The sequence below is a fragment of the Dreissena polymorpha genome, chromosome 1 (assembly GCF_020536995.1).
Source record: "Dreissena polymorpha isolate Duluth1 chromosome 1, UMN_Dpol_1.0, whole genome shotgun sequence".
Taxonomy (NCBI): domain Eukaryota; kingdom Metazoa; phylum Mollusca; class Bivalvia; order Myida; family Dreissenidae; genus Dreissena; species Dreissena polymorpha.
This window is the reverse complement of record NC_068355.1, coordinates 17,229,735-17,248,907: the sequence shown is the minus strand read 5'-3', so window position 1 is coordinate 17,248,907 and position 19,173 is coordinate 17,229,735. Positions and strand designations below refer to the sequence as shown.

The window sequence follows — 19,173 nt, the reverse complement described above, 5'->3', positions numbered from 1 at the left end:
TATCATTATTTTTAAGTCTCGGAAAACTTACAGAAATTACAGTAGAGGAGCTATCTTTTAAGTTCTTGTTAATTCAATAGCAGAAGGTATGCAGAGTTTAGGTGGTATGAAATACTCTTCAACTGGAGATGTAAAACTATTGCAGATTCGTGTTAGTATATTATAAATTGGTTGGCTCGAATTACGGATGGCTTCACTTTTGTTGTCCGTGCCTGCTAGTTTGAGCTATCGGGTTTCGACTGTACTAAATAAGTAATCAGTTTATTTTCACTATTTTGGGAATGGGACTGGGTCCCTTTGGATTGGGAAAAATTGCAGTGATTTGGATTAACATCGGGAAATCACTGTTGTTGTTTTGTTAAAGCCACACACCTTGAAATACACGTTAATTAATACATATGGATGCAATTTGAAAGTGTCCTAAATTGCCGTTAAATCTATAGCCTAGTAAGAAAGTAATTTATTGTTTTTCAAACGGCTTTTAAAACCGAAAGTAGGATTTCCATTATACATACACATGTGTGCGTCAATTTCGAAAAACGTGAATATTTTTAAGTTTTAAAGCTCAAAAAAGATGGATTTCTACCTTGTAACCACCAGATATATTATAATTGGCTTAGTTAAAATTAAATCTATAGCCTAGTTAGCAAATAATTTATTATTTTTTAAAGGGTACCTTTTTTAAAACCGAAAGTACGATTTCTGGACATATACGTCCGTTTCGACAAACGCGATAATCGCAATTAAGACGGATTACAACCTGGTAACCACCAGATATATTTTAATTGGCATATATAAAATATGTTTCTTCTTTATTCTTAAATTAACTATGCCAAATAAGGTGTGTGGCTTTAACAATATTTCAAAATTGAGATTAACAGACGTGTTTCCAAAATTATGGTTCAACTTACAGAGCTGGATGAAAGATGAACAAAATGATAAGATCTAAAAAACATTTTTTGTTGTGAAACCTCCATTATGAATTTTAATGTTCCATTGTGGTATTTTTTCCCATTGGGGATGTAAACACAAAAAATCACATTCGTAAAACTCTATTATCATAGTGACATAATTAAATTATGTTTCTTCAGAGGATAGAGTAAAAATCACATACATGATAGAAATGAATGAATAGTAGTCTTGTAGCTTTGTTTAACTTTAAATGTTAAGTAATTACAGAGAGTACTTGGGGCGCTCTACACCCCAATATATGATTGAATAAATATATGGTACAATTTATTTTCCATGTTTTATTTTTTAAGTTGTTTTTTATCATTTCTCTATAGAAATGGGTCAATTTAACAGACCTGTCCAAAATGGCTAAACAAAATCGGTATCGGAAATAAAGCAATTTTGATGTTCTGAACAAAGAAAATATTGAGTGGTTAAGTAAATTGGAATTATTGTATATTTATATTAATACAACTCAAATGTCCACATTAATCACACCTTGTTTCATTGATTTAAATAGCTTAATCATTTGTTTAACCTGACTTATTACAGTGGTGTCAAGCAATGTACGAAGAATTTTAAGTTACTATACTTGATAACAACTCCATAATGCTCTTCTTCATCCTCAGCCGACAAAATTGTGAGCAGATCAGCATTGTGAAACTCCCCAGCATATGACTTCAAGGATTCTGAAAAATGGATAACTAAGACCCTTAAAAACAAGAGCACCGCTTTGCGGATGCAGACCGCTCATCTATTTTCTTTTTAAAGATGAAGAGACTCTCATTTTCAATCACAAAGGAGAGAAGGGTGGAGTGAAGAGGGGTGTATAGTGTGCGGGTGTGGACATTTATTACATTATCTTCCAAAAATGCGAAAAAAAAAAAGAAAAAAAAAAAGATGTATTTGTGAAACACAATGTCCCCCTATATGATGTTTGACCTTGTAGGATGACCTTGACCTTGTGAAGGATGACCTTGACCTTGACATTTCACCACTCAAAATGTGCAGCTCCATGAGATACACATGCATGCCAAATATCAAGTTGCTATCTTCAATATTGCAAAAGTATTCATAAAATAAGCGATTTGGGCTACATATATTTGACCTTTGACCTTGAAGGATGACCATGACCTTTCACCACTCAAAATGTGCAGCTCCATGAGATGCACATGCATGCAAAATATCAAGATGCTATATTCAATATTGCAAAAGTATTTATAAAATAAGCGATTTGGGCCACATATATTTGACCTCTGACCTTGAAGGATGACCTTGACCTTTCACCACTCAAAATGTGCAGCTCCATGAGATACACATGCATGCCAAATATCAAGCTGCTATCTTCAATATTGCAAAAGTATTCATAAAATGAGCGATTTTTGCCACATATATTTGACCTCTGACCTTGAAGGATGACCTTAACCTTGACCTTTCACCACTCAAAATGTGCAGCTTCATGAGATACACATGCCAAATATGAAGTTGCTATCTTCAATATAGCAAAAGTTATTGCAAAATGTTAAAGTTGGCGCAAACAGACAGACCAACAGACAGACCAACAGACCAACAGACAGGGCAAAAACAATATGTCCCCCACTACTATAGTGGGGGAGGGGGGGATTTTTGGGTGCGATGGTTGGACGGTATTTCAAACATAAAAGAATAAAAATAAATATTTGTGTTTTTTAACCGTTTCAAAAAAAAATGGGGGGGGTTGGGTTGGGGGGGGGGGTATAGTGTGAGGGTGTGGTGGTAATTTGTGAGATCTTAAAAAAAAAATTTAGGGGGGGGGGGAGATTCGGGTGGGGGGAGGGGGGATGGGGGGGATTCTTGGGTGCGATGGTTGGACGGTATTTCAAACATAAAATAATAAAAATAAATATTTGTGTGGCCGTTTCAAAAAAAAAATTGGGGGGTGGGGTGGGGGGTATAGTTAGAGGGTGTGGTGGTCATTTGTGAGATGATCTTTAAAAAAAAAAAAAAAGGGGGGGGGGGAGGGCACGGGAAAGAGGGGGGGGGGGGAGGGCACGGGGGTTGGTTTTGGTGGAGTCTATTGTGGTAAATGCTATTTCAAACATAAAATAATAAAAATAAATATTTGTGTTTTTTAACCGTTTCAAAAAAAAAATTGGGGGGGGGGGTGGGGTGGGGGGGGGGGGTATAGTGTGAGGGTGTGGTGGGAGGGGGGGAGGGCACGGGGGATGGTTTGGGTGGAGTCTATTGTGGTAAATGCTATTTCAAACATAAAAAAATTGGGGGGGGTGGGGTGGGGGGGGGGTATAGTGTGAGGGTGTGGTGGTCCTTTGTCAGATTATCTAAAAAAAAAAAAAAATTAGGGGGAGCAGGGGGGGAGGGGGGGGGGGCACGGGGGATGGTTTGGGTGGAGTCTATTGTGGTATGTCAGGTAAGAGTAGTTTTGTCAAAGTATCAATCAAATATAATCATAAATAAAGAAGTTATGGCAATTTTAGCAAAATTTAATAATTTGACCTTGAGAGTCAAGGTAATTCAAAGGTTAAGGTAAAATTCAACTTGCCAGGTACAGTAACCTCATGATAGCATGAAAGTATTTGAAGTTTGAAAGCAATAGCTTTGATACTTAAGAAGTAAAGTGGATCGAAACACAAAATTTAACCATATATTCAAAGTTAGTAAGTCAAAAAAGGGCTTAATTCTGTAAAAATGACAACCAGAGTTATGCAACTTGTCCTTTTACTGTACCCTTATGATTGTTTGCGAGTGTTCAAAGTATGAAAGCAATATCTATGATACTTTAGGGGTAAAGTGAACCAAAACACAAAACTTAACCAAATTTATTTTTTTTTTAGGGAAAAAAAAAGAAGTCTGGGGGAAAATTAACCTGCTGAGGGGAAAAAAAATCTGAGGGGAAAGGGCCGATTTTCGGCGGGTCCCAAAGAAGGAAAAAAAGCCCTGAAACTTAATCAAATTTTCAATTTTTTAAGTATAAAAAGGGCACTTAATTCTGTCAAAATGCCAGTCAGAGTTACATTACTTTGCCTGCACAGTCCCCTTATGATAGTTAGTAAGTGTTGCAAGTATGAAAGCAATAGCTTTGATACTTAAGGAATAAATTGGACCTAAACACAAAACTTAACCAAAATTTTCAATTTTCTAGGTATAAAAAGGGCACATAATTCTGTCAAAATGCACGCCAGAGTTATATAACTTTGCCTGCCCAGTCCCCTCATGATAGTAAGTAAGTGTACCAAGTTTGAATGCAATAGCAATGATACTTTCTGAGAAAAGTGGACCTAAACGCAAAACTTAACCAAAATTTTCAATTTTCTAAGTATAAAAAGGGCACATAATTCTGTCAAAATGCATGCCAGAGTTATCTAACTTTGCCTGCCCAGTCCCCTCATGATAGTAAGTAAGTGTACCAAGTTTGAATGCAATAGCATTGATACTTTCTGAGATAAGTGGACCTAAACGCAAAACTTAACCGGACGCCAATGCCAACGCCGACGCCGACGCCAAGGTGATGACAATAGCTCATAATTTTTTTTCAAAAAATAGATGAGCTAAAAATGGAGGTATTCAGATCATATGCTCTTAAACAAACGAAATTAACATCGTAACAAATTTTAAGAACAATTTGTTAAAGTGTAGACATAACACAACATTCAGTGTCAACTGACATTCAGTGGCGCTGGTGCTGGGGCGGCAGCTGCCGCAAAAATATTTTCTGCCAAAATTTAATTTCTTCAAAATCCTTTTTTTCATTTTTTTTCATTTCAATGAATACCCGTATATTTAAATTTTATTTTTACCACGAAGCACGTTTTCATGGTTATGAGACGTGTATTGTTGATTGTCATCACCAGCCCGCGGTAATGTACTAGTCAATGTTGTTAATTGATTGGTCTTATTTATTCTTGAGTATTAAAATCTGGGAATCTTTAATTGTCAGTATGATCTAAGCCTTTGCTTCTTTTTATTAATATAAAGGAAAGTACAACATGAAACAAATGTGCCAATATCCAATAGTCCTTAATTATCACAAAATTAAAGATACCTCAAGATACCTAAATTAATTGTAACAAGGGACAAAATTGTCACAAAACCAGATTTTCAATTTAAAAAAAAAGTCTGATAAAGGGAGACAATTCAAATTGTGCATTATTATCCCCTTGTTTCAAATTCAATCTATTTTTACTCGTGGCAACCTTTGAAAAAAAGTCTGATAAAGGGAGACAACTCAAACTCAAAATGTGCATTGTTACTGATTGTTCATAGTTACCCCCCCTTGTTTCAAAATCAATCTATTTTTAGCCATGGTGACCTTGACCTTTGAGATATAGACGTTATTCTTTCGCACTGCACACCGTTCAATAATGGTGAACAAATGTGCCAAATGATTTTAAAATCTCACAATGAACGACATAGTTATGGCCCGTACAAGCTCATTTATGGCCATTTTTAACCTTTGAACTCAAAGTGTGACCTTGACCTTGGAGATATCGACGTTATTTTTCGCCCGACACACAGTCCGATGATGGTGAACAAATGTGCCAAATGATTTTAAAATCTCACAATGAAGGACAAAGTTATGGCCAAGACAAGCTTGTTTCGCCCGCCCTCCAGCCTGCTCGCCTGCCAACATTTGCCAATCAAATAACTCAAAGTAAATTGATTATTCTAAAAAACTTATTGAATGCTTTTTTCAATATGACTACTCCAAAGCAACCAACAAATTTCAAATTTCCAAAACAGAATTTCTGGAGTGAACAACATTGAGGAAGGCAAATTTTCTCCAAAGAAGCTGTACACTCTCCTAAAAAACTCAAAACAAGACTCACAAACTGTCTCTCCCCTAAAAGACCAACTGAGTGGAACCCCTAAATCGGATAACAAAGAAAAGGCGAATATTTTGAATAGACAGTTTCAGTCTGTATTTTCAGGTACCACCCCCCCTATCTCTGAAGCGGGCCTGCTTGCAGAAGCCACGCAGATGGATACCCCAGCGGTTCCTCGGTTATCTCCTGATGGAAGACATCTCAGTCAGTAAAGTGGGCATCCTCAAACTCCTAGGCAACCTAAAGGTAGACAAAGCGGCAGGCCCAGATCAGATTAGACCAGTGGTACTCAAGGAGCTGCGACATGAGCTGTCTGACTTCATCCAAACTCTTTTTCAGAAATTCCTGTCAACTGGTGAGATCCCACGTGAATGGGCCAAGGCAAATGTATGCCCTGTCTATAAGAAAGGAGACATCAGTGACCCGGCAAACTATCGCCCTATCTCTTTGACCTGTATCCTCTGTAAAATCCTAGAACATGTAATTGCTTTTCATCTATCCAAGCACTTCAACACCCATAACATTCTGTAACTATGAACTCCAGCATGGCTTTCGAGACCAACGCTCCTGTGAGACACAACCCGTTCCTTCCTCTTTGGAAGAAGTCAGACAGTCGTATTGGATGGTGAGTGCTCCACAGAAGTTCCAGTAACCTCTGGTGTCCCCCAAGGCTCTGTACTTGGACCACTTCTCTTTCTGATCTATATAAATTAACTCCCTTCTTCTGTCACCAAATCCGATGTCTGCCTCTTTGCAGATGTTACGGCTATTTACATTACTGTCAACTCTCTCTCAGATTGCGCATCCCTGCAGCAAGACCTTGACAAGCTACAGGAATGGGAACAAAAGTGGGACATGGAATTTAATCCCTCCAAATGCCAGGTGCTACACATCACAAGGAAACACAACGGCATTAAACACAGTAACTTTCTCCATGGCCAGGCTCTTGAATCCGTCTCTGATGCTAAATATCTTGGACTCGATCTCTCTTCTGACCTCAGGTATAAAACACACATTGACAGAATCACCAACAATGCAAACAAATCACTAGGCTTCATTAAAAGGAACATTGCAACACAAAATAAAAAGGTACGAGAACTCGCATACAAGTCTCTGGTCCGACCACAAGTTGAGTACACTCAACTGTCTGGAGCCCATGGACCAAAACTGCCATCTATCAAGTGGAAAGTGTGCAGAACCGGGCTGCACGCTGGGTGCAGCAAGATTATTCTTCCTTTTCTAGTGTCTCGGCCATGGTACAAGATCTAGGCTGGAGATCGCTTGCAGATCGTAGAAATGACAGAAGACTCATATTGTTCTACAAAATCTATCACAACCTTGTTAATGGATACAGTTCAGAAATGCGTCTATTCCGATATTTGTGCGTCATAGACGCGGGACGCACATGTAGATTATTCCCTGCCCACTATATCTACAAAAGGTACAGACAGGATCACTCTACCACTATTACTCTTTTTTCCCACACAGCATCACACTATGGGACATGCTCTCGGCTGATATTGCTACCGAACCGGATCTAGCGAAGTTTAAGAGAGCAGTGGCAAATGTGCGGTACAAGTCTCTTAAATGATGTTTTTTAACCCTCACTTTTAACTGTCACTTTCAAACAACTCTTTAATCCACTTGATTTCTCTTCATTCTTCTGGAGATTTTAAGCTTTTAAGTCTCACTACCCAACAATATTCCTTGTTGGGTCCCTTTTGCTTTTCACTTCACTAATGTTTCTGACGCGCACCTTTTTCCTGCCTAAAATACTCGAAAGAGCGGTTGGCAGTATACAGAGATAGATAGTTACATCAAATAGAACTAAATATTAGCATCTTAATTTGACTTATAGCATATGTTTCATCAGTATTAACTTTACATGATCCCTATTGTTGTGTCACCTGCTACAAAGTAGCTGCGACACATAGAGATCACTTCTCCATTGTCTGTCTGTCACAAATTTTGTCATTCAGAAAATGCCGGCAATAGACGTGTAAAAGGTTAGGTATCAGGCATAAAACGCACCAGAATGCGCAATTTGATGCTAAAAGTTGAAAAAAAATTGCCAACGTGAGGGGGATATCCCCTCCCATACCCGACCCTTCCGCCGCCCCAATCTCATTTTGCTGCCTACGTCCCTGAACATTGCAGTGTTCAACGTTGATTACTTTACAAGTTCTTGCTATTTGCGTTACTACAGTGTATCCGAAATTAGTATTATCCGAAAGTATTAATGGTTAATGGTATAACATGAACACCCATAAAACACAGCTCTTACCTTTAAGTGACTCGATTGCTATTGAGCAGTTTGAAATGCTGCGCACTGACTGACTCATTGCTGTTTTCACACCTCATATCAGATTTAAACTGTAAATTTATTCAGTTGTTTACCATCAAATTTCCCGCAATGTTCCGTACTAAAATATGTTATATTTGTCATACCAGCAAAACACCAAAATAATCCAAAACTGTGCAAAAGGCATCTTCTAGTTTTGCTCGGCAATGCGTACGTGCCATCTTTTTAAAGATGTGCCAACACTTATATATACACACATGCCAACTTAAATTGGGAAACCTATACCAAAAAAAACGTTGAAAAAGCAAAGTCTTACCCGAAGTAATATGATTATAGGTGCTTCATGATTACTGTACGATCAAAAGCTTATATGATAATCATGTAATGTAATAAAAAAATGTGGACATTATTGTGTACGAAACATCATATTAAAATTGCTTCAATACACAATTAATGCATCCCCATTTTTTTTTGCTGGATGAAGCGTTTTACATATGCCATGCTTTTATATCTAATATGTTATAATTATGATTATTTAGCCTCTGGAAATCAAAGATAGTTCCGCTGCTGCGGCGTACGTAGTGGACATGGTGTCCGATTCGCAACTCAGAGGTCTCGGTATTGATCCGTTAAGTGGACAAATTAGTAAATGAAAAACGAACGTACGTGGAGTTTATAGCATAGTTCTTGTTTTATTGTGAAAAATCTACCGAAAATCGCCTTCCGTCATTTCTGACATCTCAAGTGACGTCCGGATTTATACACTTCGATTTTGGGGTCATATTTGCGAAAATGTATAGCTGTTTTGGACATACTTGGTGGATTTTCATCAAATAAAAGGTGTTTTATCATAGATGGACGCTTACTGCTGACAACCACAATGCCACATGTGTGCATTGTTTCATATTTCATGCTGTTGCATTTTGTTATTCAACACACCTGTGAAATCATCGTTGGATACCTTTTTCTCTTATATAAAGACCAAACAATTTTGTTTCAATCACATGTGAATTGTGAGCAGACGAAGTGTAAACAAGTTGAAAATAAGCTAAAATACTGAAAAAATATTTCAAAATATTGATAGATTTTGTAAATAAACGTGTTTCCGATGGATTAAAAACACAACTTACTTCAATATCGCTCATGATTATATGTAGACTACTTCTTAGAGCGAAAGTAATTTGGGTCAAAGAACGTGACATGTAAACAGCCCGTACAGTAGGGTGAGGCAATTGCAAAACGCAGGAACTGCGATACCTCCGAATACAGATGCAGACTTCAATGTATTTCATACCATTTTAGTTGTTCGCTTGCGAACAATGAAGGTTAATACCTAGCGTTTTGAACCAGTTTTCGTAAAACGAAAAACATGATAACTGCCACATCCGAAAAAGAGTTGTATAATTTTGATACAAGAGGTTTGAGTTCTTCAACTTCAACAACGTTCTTTTGTTCTCAACAGGTAGGGGCAATATCACATGTATTTTCAATTGCACGGGCGATAACAACGCAATAGTATAAGGTTAAGCTTGCTTATATCCACACTTCTCAATTTGTAACACGTTGAATATGAGTTGCGAAAATGCTGACTTTGAAATAAAGTTTGAAACTATCGTTTCTAAATAATGAAATTGAAAACAAAAGTTAAACTATTGTGTATGTGTTTTCAGGTAAGTCGCATATTCACCGCATGAAATGTGTGTTATTATAGTAAAACCACACACTAGTGTTAATAGATACAAATTATACTACGGGAGTTCACATCATATGTGTCCTCACATGGCTTATTATGAGTTTATTTCAACACCATCGAAATATATCGTATGTTAATATATAACACGCAGTTTTCATTCAAATCAAACATGCATAGCCGCGTCATGCGAAAATGGGTCTTATGGCGTTTCGGCCAGCGTAGCTCAAGCCCAGCCTGTGCATTTACGTAGTCTGGTCGGAGGCGATGCTGTCTGCGATAAAAACACTTAACGTTTTATTGTCTCATTATGTATCTCCTGACCAGACTGAGAGATGCGCAGGCTGGATGGGCTATAGCTATGATGGGCGCATATGGCATAAGGCATATGTTCGCATGACGCGGGTCTTTTTAAATCCCATTGCGAGTTATAAATGGCATACGTAAGCACAATGCACTTCGATAAAATTGAATTCAAAAAAGCAAATACGGCAAACTGGCAAAAATGGCAAATAAGGGTAGCCCATTCAGGCGTTCAGGAGCGATTTTCAGACTTGCTGACCGAGTACAAAAACATTTGTGGTTAGCAATTTTCTCTTGACGTGACATACTTTTTCGGTAGTGTTTTTTTCCTCATGTTGAAAGCAAAACTGTGTTTATCGATAGTCAATTATGTCTTCCATTAACGATTTAGCGACCGAGTACAGACCCTAAAATTCTGCGAGATGGATTTTAACGCGTAATTGTAACTGGGCCACAATTTGTGTCTATGTGTCGTTCGAACACGCAGAGAGTAATCCGGAATTCCGTACATTGAACAGTGGTACATCCTTTACGCTGCGCACAGACACAGTGAAGCAGCCAAATTTCATGGGATTTCTCTCGAATCAGTCTTTAAAATATTCGAATGTATTAATTCGTGCCTGCTGGCGTTAGGCAGAGGACATTTCAGGTGAATAGCTTGGTAAAACAGCTATGCCGAAAAAGCGCGCGAGTGTTCTATACCTATGTTAAGGTAAGAGACAGGTTTACAACGTGTGATCTACTAGGGTAACAAGTAATGCATCAACAACAAATTAAGGGTGAACAGCGCTGTCTTAAGATTACCTATTTTGTGAGTAAAAACTAGTGCTCGCTTCATCAATCATCGAATTGTATATTTTGATTTGTTCATGGTGTCAAACGAAAATTTTGTAAAGGGAATTTTCATCAAGAAATTATATTCTTAGTGTGATAGGTATTCGATTTCCTACAATATTCATTTAATATGATGGCGATTGCAAATTTTATTATATATTAACTGGTTCTCATTATGCCATTGTCATCATATTTTTAATGCTTTCAGAACGTCAAAAATAGACATGCTGTTGTTATTTTGGTGGCCGTCCGATGCCTGCACAGGCTTTGCCCAATACCTAATAATAACTGAACATTGCTCAGTACCTTTCCTGCCACTAGATGCCAACACGATCTTTTTCGAAATCGGGCGATGTTTTAACCGTATAAAACCTTCACCCGATTTACCATTTTCCACTCAAAAGCAAACTAAAAATGCCTATGTGAGTAACTCGCAGTCTGTTCAGGTTTTATGCTGTTTGCTGCTTATCAGATGTTTAGAGAGCGTATATGTAAGGGTTTGAAATGAAGCCTTTAAATTTGAATTTAATAAGAAAGGTCTTTAATTTAATTTAACTTTCTATGGGACTGCACATTCGTCAAAATACCTTCCTAAGTGGTAAAGCGTTAAAAATGTACCACAACTACCTCTGTTGAGTTGTTCTAAAGGCGTGTTGCACCTTTCTGAGATGAGATCAGGTGATATGGTAAGGTGTGAAACTTGATTGTTTAGACCATTGATTGTAGGGATATTGAATAAGATGGATGTGTAGTTCACCTAATAAGGTAAATATGAAGTTGTGTTACACATGCTGTATCGGTGTGTGGTTTGCAATTGACATGACGCCTTATCTATGATCGCTCCGCCCACTAGAATTGATCCACCAATCAGCGATCGATTAATCGGGCGCACTCGTTAGCAACGACCTGTCCGCCATTTTCTAGACAAGCTACATGTTTAGGTTCACTTTTATTCCAACGAGTTTCTTTTGTTTTCCTCTTTAAAAAACGATAAAAAATGGTTAAACGGTGTCAATGGGGATTATGTAACTCGGACAATCGATATCCTGAAAGATTAGTGGGTGAAATTTAATTTATATCGTTTCCAAAGCCGAAAAGAGATCTTAAGTAGTGTAAGAGATGTATAAATACATGCGGTCGTCACCACGAACAACTGAACGTCAACACTGTCAAAGACAATTATAATATATTTTTATCGGATATACTAGCAGATTTAAATAGTTTATGTTATCGATCTGATTATCACATAATATTTCACTTAAAAAAATAGTTTTATCAGTTACTAGGTCAGAAGCGAGGTTCATCTGCATTACTTAAAGAGAAATAAAACCCAGCATGAAGCCTAATTCATGCTGTGTTTTATTACTCTGATAGTAATGCACTTAATTGACATCATACATGTTATTTGAAGGTGACATGTGATATATTATCTTATTAACGGTATCTACACATTTGCACTCATGTGGTGTCACAAATAAACGCTTTTAATCCACACTACGAGCTCGAATGCCTAGATCTCATTTTTAAACGAGTTTCGTTTATTTTGTTCGGATTAAAAAACAGAAATGAAATATGGCAAAAACGGTGTAAAAAGGGTAAATGCAACTCTGACATTTGGTATCCAGAAAGATAAGTAAGATGAATTAATTTTATACCATTTCCAACGCGGCAATGCGGTCTTGACAAGAGCGAGTTGAAGCTTCAAGAATTACCGAGATCCCCTTTATAGAACATTAATTTATTTCACAAACTTGAAATGTCATATAAAGCAATAACTAAGAATTATTAAGTATGTATTATGTCACGTGTTCATGTAAAATAATTGAACATTTTGGTACCCAATTCGTGTAACTTTACGAAATCCCCGTTAAAAATCGCATTTCTGTGTGTGTCAGAAACAAGTGAAAACCATTTTGTTATTATTTTAATAAAGACGTATCGATAAATGCTATTGTAAAAGAGTTATTATTACTGATATTAGTTAACCAATAAATGCGGTAACTTCGGGGAAGTCGGTACCTGCGCGAGCGTCTGATATTGGTAGCCTTATTAATTTATAATGATTACCGGAATAAACCCCCTTCGGAAGAAACCCCCTTTGCTAAAAACGGCAGGGCGGAAGAAACCCCCTTTCATAGTTTGCATACGCGGAAGAAACCCCCTCGCTAGTTTTGCATACGCGGAACAAACCCCCTTCGAGTTTTCAGACAGGCGGAATAAATCCCCTTCGTGTTTTCAGACAGGCGGAATAAACCCCCTTCCTAAGTGTTAAGTCTTTCCCTTGAACATGTCGGCGGCATGGGTGTGCTCTGTCACTGACTTTACTACGGTGAGCTGAAACATAAAGCATACATATCGATAAAGGTCAATCAGGTTTACTTATAATATCAAGTACTTATACATTTGTCCGAGCCTTTTTAAAAATGTTAATATGACTTATATAGCGATACTCAGATGTGACGAATTGGAATTTTATGCAAAATTAATATTATATAAAAATAATCGCAATACATGGGTTTTGTAGAAAAAGACTCATTTATTTTTGAGTATAAGTACATGGTATAATATTACTTACCTCTAGATCAGTGGTAGCAATAGCATGGCATTTCTGTGAACCCCGTTGGTCACACTCCCAACGCTGGCAAACCGCTGACTTTGCTTTCTTCGTGTAGCAGTACCCCTAGTAACACAACTTCTGCCCACCCTTGTTGTTCATGATGATCTCCATTATTGATATATTCGAAATACCAACGATGTGTATATATATATACATACCAATTAATCGAGCAAATGTAATTTAAAAAAACTGTACATAACTTCACACGAGCCGCAAAGGCGCCGATCATGACACAACTTCTCATCATTATCTACAATAGCCGGTACATTAAAGGACCTTTTATATAATTAAATGCAGGTGCGAATATCTATTTCCAAACTGTTATGTGCTGAGTAAAGAGGTGTACCGGCCGTTTGTTCACAAGTTGTTAATGATGAGATGCTCGTGTGAATTTGTCTTGCACGCGTTTCAGTGAGATTATACCATTTTATATGCGTTAACTTGTACTTGATTGATAAAAATAACAAACACACAAAATTAGCGCCCAGAGCCGATAGTGACGAAGATATTTTGTACATATTTTCCTATAATAACCGAAGCATTCGTCTTTTAAAAAAATTGAATCATGCAAAAAAACGTGAAAGTGAATTTCTGTAAACAATTACCGTGCGTTTAAATGTAAGAGGGGGTTTCTTCCGTACACCATTTATAATAGCCTGACCGTATTCCATTTCGTACAACGCTAATTTTATATCAGACAATGTCCAAACTTAATGTGTTGTTTTTGCGCTTTAAATTATAGTGATTGATAAATGTCCCAAAAGCAATGTTTAATATGATTAATATCACTTTTATACGCAATAACATGTGGGATTGAGGTACCCACCCGGCGTCAGAAAGCGCGTAAAACTTCACCGAATTCCAAGTTATAAAGCGCTATTTCGTGTCAAATACACGGGTAGGGGGGAATGTTTCGGTTATAATTTTGTTAATAACACGGGTAAATACCGGTGAAGTGTTAATTTATTGCAAATACCACCATTACACGTAATAACGGGTTCGATTTCGGTAAGCGCACAAGTGTTTGAGAGCGTGTTTAATGTACCGATTTACCCGTTATAAATAGCTGATGTTCTCTTTAATCGTATAATTTTTGCATTTGCAGAATAACTAAATGGCATCAACCCCTGTACAAGTGTAATATGGTGTTAAACAAGTCCATATAAGATGTAAACAGTCGTTAAACTGCTGGACTACTGACATCCTCAGTCGAGAGCCACCGATCACTGAATGTTTCGACCCATTAATCTCGATACATTCTCCTGGTGGTGGGTCCGCAGGGGTTGATCAATCCCCTACGTGTCAGTAGACGGCTGCCAGCTCCTCTCTTCTCTCCTCAGCCAAAGCCATCTCGATGCTCTCTCCGCTGCATCCCCAAGTCTGTTGACCGCTCGCTTTCTGTCTCTTCCTGTCAGGCCAAGTGCAGTGAAAAGTCTCCAGAGAGACTTTGACGGAAAGCCTCGGACGCCGACCTCCACTGGGAATAGCCACGTGTGCCACCCCTTCTCCTTGCATTCCCTCTGCAGATCAGCATATTTTGCTGTTTTCCTCTCCATCGCCTCATCACAGCGCGACTCCCAAGGAACTGTGAGTTCAACCATCACCAGACACTTGTCCTTTGCCGACCAGATCACCATGTCGGGGCGTTGTGTTGTCTGGACTACACTTGGGAAAACCAGCCTGCGTTTCAGGTCAACAGCCATCTCCCATGACTGCGCACGATCTAGGATCGATGCTGCTTGCGCCTGCTGCTTCTTGATTGTTTCCCCTTCCTTTACAAACTGCATCTTTCTGGTCTCTTTCACAGTCCTCTTCTTTCGCCTCTCCCTTTCCACTATGTCTGCCAGTTCTTGGAGGACCTTGTCGTGTCTCCACCTGTATCTTCCTTGTGTAAGGGCTGTCTGGCAAGATGATAGTGTATGTTCTAGCGTGCCTATCTTTCCGCAAAGTGGGCAGGTTGGGTCGTCACGTTTTCCCCATCTGTGCAGGTTTGCTGGTGAAGGTAGCAGGTCGTAGACTGACCTGAGCAGGAAACTGATGCGCAGAGGTTCGCTACGCCAGATATCCGCCCATGTCATCTTCTTTCCTGTAGTCTGCCACTTTGTCCAAGCACCCTGGCACCCCATTGCCACTGCCCTTATGCCTCGATCTTCTTCTTCGGCCAGACGTACCTCTGCCTGGACCATCTCCCTCCTTGTCCTACTGTCCGCCTTCTTCCAACTCCTCGTCTCCGCAGAGCCCAGACCTTGTGTTCCCACTGCCGTTGTTCCCACAATGTCTTTGTGTCGCAGGCGGCTCTCGGCTTGCGCTACAGCCTGGCTAGCGGACCACTTTCTTCCCGTCCTGGTCTCAACACCTGCTCTTCGGACCATCTCATCCCTTGAATCCTTCAGCGTCATGACAAGTCTGGCCTTTGACACCTTGTACTCCTCCACCAACGAACTCAAAGGGAGTTGTAGTTGATTTGATCGTCCATAGAGTCCAATGTTGCTGAAGCTGGGTGGTACGCCAAGCCACTTTCGCAAATGCCTACTAATGGTTCTCTCCAGTCCTTCCACCACTGTTGTTGCCACCTCATAAAGCATCAGTGGCCACATCAGTCGTGGGAGAAGTCCATTCTGGAATAACCAGGCCTTGAATTTGCCAGGTAGTCCGCTTTTGTCAATCTGCTTCAGCCCTTCAGTGAGCTGGTTCTTGATGCGCTTGATGTTGTTCCCATCTTGGAGTGTAGCATCATACCACTTCCCAAGGCATTTAATGGGGCTGTCCATTATCGATGGTATGTCCTCACCTTGCACTGTCAGATTGAATTTCTTGGTTGGTTGGCCTTTCTTGATAACAAGTGCTCTGGACTTTCTGGGTTTGAACCTCATTCTGGACCAAGTTGCTGCCTCTTCTAGGGCCGAAAGCATCCACCTTGCTTGGATGTGGGTCTTTGCTGTCAGAGTGAGGTCATCCATGAATCCCTTAACTGGAGGTAAGTAGATTCCTGATGCTGCTTTTGGACCACGTGTCTCTCTCTTCGCCGCATTGATGATGAGGTTCATACCCATCACAAACAGGACCACAGAGATTGTGCATCCTGTGACAATGCCTTTCTCCAAGCTTTGCCATGCTGTTGTCTTGTCTCCCACAGCAAAGCGTAGCTTAATGCCTCTGTAGTAGTCTTTTACCAGGTTACAAACGTGTTCTGGTACATGATACTGCTCAAGTGCCTTCTCAATCAACTTGTGGGGTATTGATCCATAAGCGTTGTCAAGGTCTAGCCACACTACAGTCAGGTCATCATGGTTCACTCGTGCCTCCCTGATCACTTGGCTGAGAACACTGGTATGCTCGACGCAGCCTGAAAATCCGGGAACTCCACCCTTCTGAATTGACGTATCAACGTAGTTATTGTCAGTAAGGAACGTTGTCAGTCGCTTGGCTAGGACTGCAAAGAATATCTTCCCCTCTACGTTGAGCAGAGAAATGGTCCGGAACTGACCAATATCCTTCGAGTCCTTCTCCTTTGGGGCGAATATTCCCTCCGCTCTCTTCCAGCAATCCGGGATTTTGCCCTTTCTCCAAATAACTCTAAGTAGGGTCCATAGTTTCCGAAGAATGCCAGGGCACATCTTATAGACACGATAAGGAATGCCATTCGGGCCTGGGGCTGAGCCTGTCCTCGCTTTCTTCACTACGTGCTGTACCTCAGACAATGATGGCTCCTTTGTGTCCAAAGGAGTTTCTGGTGGGTCTTCTGGTTCTAGCCTTGTACAGTCACCCAGTGGAACCTCCCGTGAAGGATCACTGTGGACATTGCGTAAGTGCTGTTCTATGTCCTCCATACTGCTCTCTAATGTTCCTGATCGTTCGTTGTCAAGGATGTCTTTGGAGAACTGGTATGGATTCTGGATGAATCTAGCTCTCTGTTTCTCCCTCTTCCTTTTCCTCTGTCTTGTTTGCTCAGCCTTGTTGAGAGTGCTCAGTTTCTCTCGTAAAATGCTTCGTAACTGTTGGAATCCTACTTTCTCTTCTTCATTGGCTTTTCTATACTGCCTCTTTACACTTGTAAGCTCCTTTCTGGTCTGTTTGATTAGCCTCTGTCCTCTGCTGATGATTGGGGCTGGCTTCTCTGGCTTCTTCTCAGCCAAGCCAAACCTCTCTTTGCTTACAGTATAGATGAGGCCCGTCATTGCTCTTATCTTTCGGTCAGCTGGACCCTGGAGGGTTGTTTCCAGTATAGCGGAGACGTCTCGATCTAGCTCCTGCCACACTCGCCGGTCTGTCGTCTTGGGCCATGCTATTCGCGGGCGCCTCTTCTCATCATCTCCCGGAGCTGTTTGTACTTGTGGTGCTGGTTCTGCATGTGCTGGAGTGTCATCCTCCAGTGGGGGAAGCAGATCAAGAAGAGGGTCATGGTCGTCCTCTTCCTGCTGCCTGCCCTGGGTGTTTGAAACCAGATTCTCAGAAGCGTAGAGGTTCCTAGTTCTATGGGATTCTTCCCGACTTGGATCCTCCAACGTCTCACCAGGTGTACCACCTGAGCGTTGCGTCTGGGTGTCTGATTTCCCACAATCAGTCCTGGCTTGATGTATCCGCAGTCCCCTTAGATTCTTGCAGATCTTGTCACATTTGCCACACTTCACTACTGCTACTTCTCCGGTCAATGTCCGTTGTACAAGCCTAGTCGTCATCGGTGTATCCGTCCTTGTGAGTCTCTCATCCTCCCCCCCCCTCCCGGAAGACTCTGGGGGTATTCTTCTGTGTGTGAGTCTGTAGCTGATTTTGTGGTTGTTCCTTCACAGGAACTGCATTCAGGGCTGCCAACCCGTCGTGCCCTTCCCAGGCTTTCCTGGTGGTCATCTGTCTTTCCAGCGTCACCGTTCTATTCTCGGTTGTCATCCAGTCTTTCCTAGAAGTCACTGGTAAACCAGATGTGGAATGAGATGTAAACAGTCGTTAAACTGCTGGACTACTGACATCCTCAGTCGAGAGCCACCGATCACTGAATGTTTCGACCTATTAATCTCGATACATTCTTCTGGTGGTGGGTCCGCAGGGGTTGATCAATCCCCTACGTGTCAGTAGACGGCTGCCAGCTCCTCTCTTCTCTCCTCAGCCAAAGCCATCTCGATGCTCTCTCCGCTGCATCCCCAAGTCTGTTGACCGCTCGCTTTCTGTCTCTTCCTGTCAGGCCAAGTGCAGTGAAAAGTCTCCAGAGAGACTTTGACGGAAAGCCTCGGACGCCGACCTCCACTGGGAATAGCCACGTGTGCCACCCCTTCTCCTTGCATTCCCTCTGCAGATCAGCATATTTTGCTGTTTTCCTCTCCATCGCCTCATCACAGCGCGACTCCCAAGGAACTGTGAGTTCAACCATCACCAGACACTTGTCCTTTGCCGACCAGATCACCATGTCGGGGCGTTGTGTTGTCTGGACTACACCAGCCTGCGTTTCAGGTCAACAGCCATCTCCCATGACTGCGCACGATCTAGGATCGATGCTGCTTGCGCCTGCTGCTTCTTGATGGTTTCCCCTTCCTTTACAAACTGCATCTTTCTGGTCTCTTTCACAGTCCTCTTCTTTCGCCTCTCCCTTTCCACTATGTCTGCCAGTTCTTGGAGGACCTTGTCGTGTCTCCACCTGTATCTTCCTTGTGTAAGGGCTGTC

The 19,173-nt window shown here is 40.6% G+C and overlaps 2 protein-coding genes across 3 annotated transcripts in view; both read right to left on the bottom strand.

The window, feature by feature from the left end:
* LOC127872806 (DNA helicase MCM9-like) overlaps positions 1-8,198 on the bottom strand; it is a 78,623-nt gene extending 70,425 nt beyond the window's left edge. For both annotated transcript variants that reach the window (XM_052416217.1, XM_052416234.1), the window contains exons 1-2: positions 8,056-8,198; positions 1,544-1,640 (exon numbers count right to left, since the gene is read on the bottom strand). In XM_052416217.1, coding sequence (XP_052272177.1) covers positions 1,544-1,640; positions 8,056-8,113 — 155 coding nt within the window. In that variant the 5' untranslated portion in view covers positions 8,114-8,198. The remainder of the gene's footprint in view (positions 1-1,543; positions 1,641-8,055) is intronic.
* A 4,970-nt stretch (positions 8,199-13,168) lies between these two features.
* On the bottom strand, positions 13,169-18,196 carry LOC127865154 (uncharacterized). The gene is made up of 2 exons (XM_052405043.1): positions 15,059-18,196; positions 13,169-13,234 (listed from the first exon to the last, which is right to left on the bottom strand). Exons 1-2 carry the CDS (start codon positions 18,194-18,196, stop codon positions 13,169-13,171), a joined length of 3,204 nt encoding a protein of 1,067 aa, XP_052261003.1.
* Positions 18,197-19,173: the final 977 nt, after the last annotated feature.

Bases quoted from the DNA above. Each gene is read 5' to 3' on its own strand.
- LOC127865154 (XM_052405043.1), bottom strand. From the start codon at position 18,196: ATGACGACTAGGCTTGTACAACGGACATTGACCGGAGAAGTAGCAGTA. The intron at 13,235-15,058 runs GCAAAATATGCT...TTTATGTTTCAG, and splicing joins AGGCGATGGAGAGGAAAACA to CTCACCGTAGTAAAGTCAGT.